Below are 9,933 nucleotides of genomic sequence, written 5' to 3' on the forward strand. Positions count from 1 at the left end.
TATCTTTTTATCCAGAGCTGTTTTTGGCAACCCTTGTATTGCTTGTCATGCCTATAAAGTTTTCTGGAATTGAGCTGATGTCATTTTGTTTGTATAGCCTTCATAGCTCTGCTGTTTAATGTCATATGAGGCTGTAGCAGCAAAACTAGCCTGAGTTTATTTGAAAAAAAGTTTACATGATATTTGGTAAAGGGTTCTTAACCAAGTGCTAGTTAGGGAACTGCTCTAGGAATGGCTTCTGTAAAGACTGTATAATATAAATAATGTGCACGTGAAAAAGTTGGATTTGACTTTGGATCTAAAGCAGGGATCTTCAAACTATGGCCCTCCAGATGTTCATGAACTACAATTCCCATCAGCCCTGCCACTTGGCCATGCTGGCAGAGGCTCATGGGAATTGTAGTCCATGAACCTCTGGAGGGCCATAGTTTGAAGACCCCTGATCTAAAGGATCTGCCAACACTAAAGGATCTGCCAGTGTAACAGTATTGACTTGGAATCTTACTAGAATTTCTGTGGGTACAGGGTGGGGGAAATACTGTTTCCCTCTCCCCCATGACAAAATCAAGGGGCTGCTAAAATATTCTTGTAAGATGGGGACCTGTAACTTCAGGAAGCATTTGAGTTCTCCTGTGGAAACGGGAATAGGTGAAAATGGCTCCATCCCTGCACTTGTAGAAACTCTGAACAGGATCCAACCCACTATATTCTTTTACAGCATTTGCTAAAATTCCTAGAATCAATTATTCTCCTTTAATAAATGCCCTTGTAAGTGGAAACACGTTTGAGCCCTCAGGATTAAGATTTGAAGCTGTTTACTCATGAATTTGAGGGCTTTGTATCTCTGTTGTCTACTCCCAGAGATCCAATTCAATATAAGGGCAATGTAACCCTGTGCTTTCCCTTTCACTGGTGACTTTCAGCTGAGCAAGTTAGTAGGAAGTCAAAATGTTTATAATTGTCAAAAGCCCAAGAGCCATTGCTTGTCCATAATAATCCAAATTAGATTCTCATTTGTGAAGTTTAAGGTCATGATAAATTTGCTTGCCTTATTACACTATAATCTTATAGAAATTAAACTAGAGAGTAACATAATCTGCAGTCTGTTGTATGGGATAAGTGCCTTAACAGCCTGCAGCAGCTAATCTAAATTGTTCTTATCTTTTTTTTTATCTGACCCTTGCTGAAAGCCTTATTGAATCTTACTTCCATCCTTTACAAAATGGCACTAACAGGGATAGCTTCACTGAACCGTGGAATATATTGAAAAGAATGAAAATCCCTTTTTGCTAAAGCTTAGCTTTTGTGTCTCTTGAATGTTTCTGTATTTAAATATTTTCTAAGCAGCGATTAATGCTCTGTGTTGAGTATTAAGAACAAAATAGGAAGCTGATTTGAACGTTAAGTGAGGAGGAAAGGTTTAAAGGGCTGCTTCAAATAGTGTGATTTTTCTACTTGGAAAGCACTTTCTTGTGGGAAAACAAGTGCGACTCATGTGCAGCTAGGCATGTAGAACAATTGCACATGGATCCTTTTTCTTTTGCTCCAGGGAGGGGATAGAGCATCTGCTATTCATGCACAAAGTCCCACTTTCCTGGCATTTCCAATTAAAAGACAGAGGATGGATACTGTCAGAGAAACTGCTTGAGAACCTGAAAAGCCACCACCAGTCACTGAGCAGACAGTAGTGATTTTGATAGACCGTCATTCTGATTCAGTGTAAGTTTGCTTCATGGGTGTTATGCTTTAGCTTACCAGAGCTTTGTCACCTGTTATGTGGACATAACTTTCACTAATTTCCATACAGTGAAACACTTTCAGTTTAGAAAAATCATAATTTCTGAAGGGACCTAAATGAGAGGACTGGTTTGAGGTAGATATAAGGATGAGTATAGTTAGGTAGCCTACTGGAGGTTTAGTGGGAAAGACAAGCTGTAGTGAAACTGGCTTTCATGGTTTTTTTTCTACTTTGTGTTTTTCATGGAAACTATGGAATGGTAAAGGTTACATCCAATAGAAGTAGAAATGATGGAACTCCGTTGCTTAGATGCTGGAATGGGAAGGAGTTAAGTCATTGTTTGCATTTTAATGTAAGGAAATGAAATTATAATTTGGTCTGTTTTTCACCGACCATTTCAAGAAATCTCATGTATGACTTTTGATCATTTAAAATTCCCTTGCCAACCTTCCCTTTTCTCAAAATACTATCCATACTAAATTACTCTTTCTGTTACAATGACAAAAGGAGTCAAGACTCCCCTTTAGTTCCTAACATGGCTGGCAATAGTCAAACCAACCTGCAGTTCATTTATTTTCCATCACCTGGGAACACCTGCTACAACCCATTTACACTGTGAACCTGTCATTTGGAATCTGTCACGGTTGTAGGTTTGTGTGGGCCAGGATGGGTTCAGAATGTTTGTTTAAATGCACATAACATTTAATGGAGTACAGGAAATGATGATTGGTTGTGTAGGAAGAGATGCTCATGAAGGCTGAACGTATTTTGTATGCCAACAGTACTTTCAGTACTGCTCGGCACTTACTACTTCATCAAAGTTGGTGTATTGACTGCTCCAAACAAATTTAAAGCAATTCCTGACTTTGTTCGGCTTAGTAAAATGATAAAATGTTTTATCAATGTTTAAAATAATTGCGCTGGTCATTTTAAATTAATGTTTGTCCTCCTTGATTTGTTTGTTCAGGAAAGAACTAATACTGTCTGGCACTTTAAATCCAGTGAAAGATTTACATCTTGGGAAACTCGCACTAACTAAGTTTCCAAAGAGCCCAGAAACGTGGATTCACAGGTTTGTCTGTATCTCCTTTTTGTTTTCCTAGATAACATATTGAAATATGGATGTTTCTGTTGTTTCTTGGTGAAGCATAAGTGATAAATACCCTGAAAGATTATCAGATTGTTTATCAGGAAATTGTTTTCTCTAATATTTATTTAAAGGTTTCTAAACCCACTTTTAAAAAATTAAACACTGTTTAAGAGGAAATTAAAACTATCAGCGGCAGTAAGCAAGTGAATTTCTTACAATGCAGCATAGTAACAAAAAAAAGTAACCCAAAAGCAGCAATGTCTCAGCAGGGTACATAAAAACAGTTTGGCTAAAAGCTAATCTATGGAATTTTGCACAAGAATTGACTATTCTAATTTGCTCAAGAAGAGAACACTGCAGAAAATGCTCGTTAAGCACTCTTGGACTTGACTTGGCAGAGGGAGACCTGTCAGAAGCCCTGGGTCCAGTAGCCTCTGCAATGTAAAGAGTTTTTATTTTTAAATTAAAAACAAATTCCATTGTGCAGTGTGAATTTTTGCATTGGCTCAGGCCTGGTATTTCACATGGCAAAATGAGGACAAAGGGCTAGAAGTTCTATGTTAGATATATTGCAACCTGCAAGGGCGGGGTGTGGGGGACATTTGTGAATGCTCCCAATGTAAACAACTCCATGTATATACAATATCAATGTACCTGCAAGCATTCTGGGCTAGAGTGCTTCTTCTTGAGTGTGATAGTTATCTTTTAAAATATGCAGTACATTTAATATATGGAAGAATACAGAGACCATTATACAGATTGAAGTGGGTACTGTCTACTGCTTTGGGATTCTGCATTCTCATTTTGTTCAATCTATAGACTGGTCCTGACATTACCCGGATAGAAATCTTGGTATCTTAACGGAAATGTTAGTAGTCTGCACCAGTATAAGAATGTTGTGAATTATTAGAATGGTAGCTAAAACCAAAGCAGAAAACATTATAATGTTATTATATAAAACTATTGCATGGCCTCCTTTAGAATACTGTGTATGTTTCTGGTGACCCCATTTGAAGAAAGGATATCTAAATGATTGAAAGACACAAAGCACCTGGGGGGAGGGAACTAAAATGTTTCATCTTTTTTAGTTTAGGAAAAAAGACGTTGGAAGGTTTACAGAGCAATAATTTGGTTTGAAGGTTCTTTGTGAACTGTACTTTGCTCAGGAGAAGTAGTAATTAATTCACTCTGAATACTTGAAGGGGAAACAGGGAGGAGCGGGAACAGAAGCAAAAAGCTTGGCAGAGAAGCACCCAACAGTGGGTTTGGTACTACACCTGAACCAAGCCAAAATTATGAATGGTTTTGAAAGAGTGGATAGAGAGCTGCATCGCAGAATAGTGGCATGCAGGTCACTCTATGAAGCTGACTGTCCATGAACAGCTCAGGTCGAAGCTCAGCTTTTGAAAGTCAAAACTCTTTTTATCAGATTCTTCGACACAGACAGTTTTGAGAACTTTGACCCTCGAAAGTTTATACCCCAAAAATCTTATCAGTCGTAGTCCCAGGAGATTTCCAGCCTCTCTGAAGGATGGCAACCAAAAAGGTGCTGTTCGACTCAGTTCTAGTTGTTCTATAGCAGACCAGCATGGCTGCCCTCCTGAAGGAAAAGGAAGTACAATTTAATGATTTGGAAGAATTCAACATCAGACAATAGAGGCTTCTGAGTGAAATGCTGACAAAACCATTTGGGTTCCACTAGGAAGATTTGTGAGTGTTGACTGTATTTCTTTTTTTTTTCTCCATTCCACCTTTGAAGGTTCTTCATTAAGAGCCAGACTAAAAAATACAATAAATGTTTGTTTAAATTGGCTTTTGTGCTCTTAACTCTCTACACCATTTAACCAGGCGATGGGTGCTGCATCAACTAATTCAGGAAAGCTCCTTGCACACTCTGGTGACTAAAGGAAATTTGGAAATGGCACCAACAGAAAGGATACAACGATTAGTCAAAGAAGAAATGGATGTCTGTTGTGAAGCTGCTGGGAGATATCCAAGCAATTATAATGCCTGGTCCCATCGCATCTGGGTTTTACAATACTTGGCAAAGCTAAGTACGAAGGTAGGGTACCATAATGAACAGAATGTCTGAATTCTAACCTTGTAAGAAAAATATAAGCTGAAATAACAATTTATCTTTGGAACTGAATTTCATCCCCAAAGGTTAATGAGATCTGTTTCAGAAACAAGGACGTTTACAACGATATGAACTGAATCAAGCTGATTTGTATAAAGAGACTAAACTAACAGATATGTAAAGTACTAAACAATATTATTCAGTTATAATTCAAGTGCGGAGGCAAAGGAGTGTAAAAGCTGGGGTAGGGCAGTAAAGTTCAGGGATAAATTATATACTGGAATAAAATTAACACATATTTTAGTACTATAATTTTGGTTCTTTTTTCTGCCTGTATTCTCTAATGACAATGTTCATTGTTAAAATGCGAATACTGCATTAATATAGGTTGAGAGGGAGAGGTCACATCATTTAGAAGCACCAGGGCAGTGTTTACAAGTGCCTTTCAAATATCTAAGGACATCCTTCAGCTCAGTTTATGCAGATTTGTTGAAAAGGGGACATCAAGCAGCCAGGATAGGCTAACCGCTTGGCTTATCAGCATGAACAGAAATGTCTGTTTGAAAAGCACTTAGTTCCACCCCTTCAGGGTAGTTGTCAGAGTGTGCTTTCTTACATAGATTATGCAAGCAAGCTGGAAGTTGTTAGTACCTATCCTGACTAAAATAGAGAAAGGAACAGTATCTTAATGACTTTCCAGCTGCAATTTCTCATCAGTGAACCAAGAAGCTTGGTGCTTCTTTATTATGCAGGGACATTGACCTTCTACAGTAGGTGTGCTTGACTTTGCATTCTTTCATCTCCATTGCTGTCTGCTGCCCCGCTAGGCATTTTCAAGAGAGAAGAATGCTGACTTTGCAAAAGCTGTAAGCTGCTTTCACCTGCTTGCAAGGAAGTCACTTTATGCACCCCAGCTTGTCACATAAGAACTTTCCAGAATGATAAGGACATTTAATAATAACCTGAGAAGTGTGTCACATGCCCCAAGAGAAATTCAGGCAGTCCAGCAGTCTCTTAATTCCCAAAAAGGGAGTATAGAAATAAATTAAAAGAACAGTGACAGATAGGGCACTTTTAGTTTGCTTTAAAATAATAACTAGTTCCAGTAAAGTTAAAGCAACCATTCTTATGTTTAATCCAGGAAAACTAAAGGTTAGATCCAGACTATAATGGCAATTTTTACCAATTCTCCCTTCACACTGTAGACTTCCTCCACATTATTCTTCAGGGGTCCCTGTCACCCCAAGAGCAGTATTTCATGGAGATCAGAGGGTTGCAGTGAGAAGGGGATCATGAAGTTTGTTCTCCTGGTTGAAGATTTAGTTAGAATCCATCCCAATGAATGCATCAACTAAAGAGGGTTGTACATAATTTTATAGCTTTGGAAGGCTTACTGCAACTCTGGAGGTCCCAGACATAGTTGTAAAAATAGTCAGAATGTTTCTTGTTTTCAGTATCCTGTTTCTAATAAATTCAAAATGGTGTTCAATTACTTACATTTGGGATAGTGTGAATTCAGTTACTTCAATTGTAAGTCATTTAAGTTCAGTTCCTTATGTTTGGTATAATGTAGTGTGAGTGCATGTTAAGGGGCTCCTCTGAGAGGAAACTCTAATTGAATTCATGCAGAAACAGCATTATTTGTTCCCTTTAGTCCTGGAAACTTTGAGGGGAGTCTGAGATGCCTAATACTGCAAGGCCATATTTTGATACCATGGATGCAATTGTAAATATTGCCATTCAACAGAAGTTAACATGCCACATCATGGTCTCAGCTAAGAAAACGGCAAAAACTCATCATTGTAGTCTTATGAATTGGTCCAATGGGAAAATCCTTGTAGAAAAAATCCTTTTGTAGAAAAAATCTCTCCCCAGTTTTTAGGTCAAGATTGGCCCATAATGTTAAGTTTGCATATGAAAATGGATGAAAATGGCATTATCCGAACATTACTCAGTGCAGTGTATAATCATATGCATAATATTTCTAAAAATCAATATTCCAACTTGAGTAACAACATTTGGGCACCACTGAGAACAGAAAATCTGACTAAATCCCAACTGCAAAAGCATAGGGGGGAGGCATACTCACAGTTGGTGGTCTTGAACTAAGTGTAAATAAAGTATGGGTATCTTCGCTGCTCTTTCTGCTACAGGATTAATTTTTAAAAATATTTAACACATTATCTAAAATTACTACTTGCTTCTCTCTCTATCTTCTCCTTCCTAGTAACTGTCCCACGCCACATACTAGTCTGTTTTAATCGTTACATGATTTTTATTTGGAGGCATCTCAGAATCCTTTGTTTCTGAAGTGCTGAATCAGCAACTGTTAGAAAGATGTACACATGGGCAAATGGAAGCTCAGTATAGAATTGAGATGCTGATGTTGCTCTCAAAAGCAAAATAATTACAAAGCTAATTTAAGCAGCAGATTGAAAATGATGAGTGGGACAATGAGATCACAGTTATATGGTCACTAAAAAGGCATAATTTTTCACAAGGTCTTGCTTTCACAAAGTACAGAAGAAAGCCTGAAAGTGGCTATTTGTGAACTTTGTTCAGGGTAGGGAGCCAATAGGACGTTTTGGAGGTCATTCATTCATAGGGTTGCCTTAGGACAGGGGTAGGGAACCTGCGGCTCTCCAGTTGTTCAGGAACTACAATTCCCATCAGCCCCTACCAGCATGGCCAATTGGCCATGCTGACAGAGGCTGATGGGAATTGTAGTTCCTGAACATCTGGAGAGCCGCAGGTTCCCTACCCCTGCCTTAGGACAAAAGTGACTTGACAATATTTAACACACACATAGGTAGATAGTGATCCTGTGGATGTTAGATCCTACAGTCTTCAAAGTGTATCTTGTATAAGCCAGAAGCTCATGATTGGGGGAGGGAGTGTTTGAAAAAGTTCAGAAATTTTGTTTCTTGACTACAGATATCAAAATGTAGGTATACCTAAATTAAAAAGTTAGGTGATGATAAAAGTAAAAAATGTCTTACCCAAAACAGAGGTTACCAACCCCTGAATTTGACATTCAGTGATAAGAGCCAAAGGCAAATCTGGTACAATAGCCTTTAAGTTTAAAAGAGATTACTTTTTAAAGATTATTGGCCTTTATTGGTTCAATGTCACATTTCAAAATAAATAAATATGTTCACAAACCCTAAGCAAGGAATCCAAGAGATAAACAAAACTGCTTAAGGTGTTTATTTCTCATTAGATGGTACAGTTCATGGTGAAATGGCAAGGAAGTAGAGGCAATGTTTGATTTATGGCTTTTGGCATCACAGTTCTTAGATTCAAATACCTTCTTCTCAAATACAACTAGGGACATAATTTAACTTATTTTATCCACTTGTAAGTGTCGTCAGCACCCATTTCTTCTAGTTGTTTATTTTCTTTGGGTTCCACTTATTTTAGCTGGGTTGAAGAATATGCCTTAACAGCAGAGAACCTGAGTGTCACTTTGAGAGGAAACTGAATTATAAAAATAGAAACGCTAGGCATTTTGTTGTGATTAGTTTAATTTTGCTGTTTGCTTTTGATTTTTAGATTCTGCTGGATGAACTTTCTTCCACTAAACACTGGGTTTCCATGCATGTTTCAGACCATAGTGGATTCCACTACCGCCAGTTTTTATTAAAGTCCTTGATTGGCAGAACCGTGACGGACTCTACTGTTCAGGTGCATAATCAGCCAAACAATCAACAAACCCCCAGTCTTCCAAATGCTGAAGAAAATGAAGAAGTCGAAGCTGCCTGTGGGGAAGAACAGTGGCCAGATCATCCTTTTCTTCTGAAGGAAGAAGTGGAGCTCTGCACTGATTTAATTAATAGTTATCCAGGGCATGAAACACTGTGGTATCACAGGTAAGGAAATATATTCAGGCATGTGGGTCTGAAGAGAATGCCTGCAGTTACTGAATCCAGTGTCTTGGGAAGCAGTTTCTTTCTTAGAGCTGTCTGTATGTATGGAACATTACTTGCTGTCTAACGGATCACAATTTCCTTGATGTATTTAATTCTATTAGAGGGGTAATGCCCACCAGGAACCATCTTTTATCTTATAGCATGATACAATTTTTTATGTTTAATACCAATTCAAACTGGTGTTATATTCTCCATCCAAGCCACTAGAGGGTGGCTTTAGCCAGATGGATCCGTTGATAAACAGTATTCTCTTTTCTCATTTTAAAGAGCATGGAATAGGTTAAATATCTCAAAATCTCCAGAACAGTTATTTAAGCATTTCAGAAATAGGGAATATTTCAGCCAGAGCCAGTAGTATGGTTAAATGGTCAAAGCAGCAGTAAAGAAAGTTTTGAGAAATAATTGTTGCTGAAATAATTGTTGCGGAAATAATTGTTTCAAACTTCATTATAGAAGATGTAAATCCAGTTCCTTTGTATACCACCCACCCATTGCCCCCAACAGACCCCGGCCAATCTCTTTCCAATTTCTCTTTTTCATGGAAGTTGTAAAATAGATAAGTGAGTGGGAGGAATGAAGAGTTCTCTATCCCTGTGTGTCTCTTTCTGCACATCATGATGTTGTACACTGTTTTTGGCTGTGTCTGAAGTTGCCATGAACCTTACAAAAAGTACTCCCTTGGATGTCAGAGAGCCAGTGTGGTATAGCAGTTAAGAGCATGTGGACTCTAATCTGGTGAACTGGATTTGTTTCCCCACTCCTATACTTGAAGCCTGCTGGGTGATCTTGGGCTAGTCACAGTTCTCTCAGAACACTCTCAGCCCCACTCACCTCACAAGCTGTTTGTTGTGGGGAGAGGAAGGGAAATAAGTTTTTAAACTTCTTTGAGACATCTTAAAGGAGTGGAAAATAGGGTGTAAATCAAAATGTGTCTTCCAAACTCTTCTTGGTGTCAGATGTTCTCAGAGCTACATTTCTCAGGGTTCCTGGCACCATGGTTCCTCCAAATCAGCATTCAATACACTAGTGAGACAGAATGAGGCAGTCCAGGATAGTAAAAAATTCTTTCCGTATGCCTGCCTGCCTCTGTCATAGCCAC

At 38.4% G+C, this 9,933-nt stretch overlaps 1 protein-coding gene across 1 annotated transcript in view; it reads left to right on the forward strand.

Moving 5' to 3' along the window:
* The window catches only part of PTAR1 (protein prenyltransferase alpha subunit repeat containing 1), a 34,158-nt gene that overhangs the window by 20,289 nt on the left and 3,936 nt on the right, over positions 1-9,933 (forward strand). The window contains exons 4-6 of the mRNA XM_048502728.1: positions 2,706-2,810; positions 4,677-4,890; positions 8,458-8,774. Coding sequence (XP_048358685.1) covers positions 2,706-2,810; positions 4,677-4,890; positions 8,458-8,774 — 636 coding nt within the window. The remainder of the gene's footprint in view (positions 1-2,705; positions 2,811-4,676; positions 4,891-8,457; positions 8,775-9,933) is intronic.

Source organism: Sphaerodactylus townsendi, linkage group LG07, assembly GCF_021028975.2.
Source record: "Sphaerodactylus townsendi isolate TG3544 linkage group LG07, MPM_Stown_v2.3, whole genome shotgun sequence".
Taxonomy (NCBI): Eukaryota; Metazoa; Chordata; class Lepidosauria; order Squamata; family Sphaerodactylidae; genus Sphaerodactylus; species Sphaerodactylus townsendi.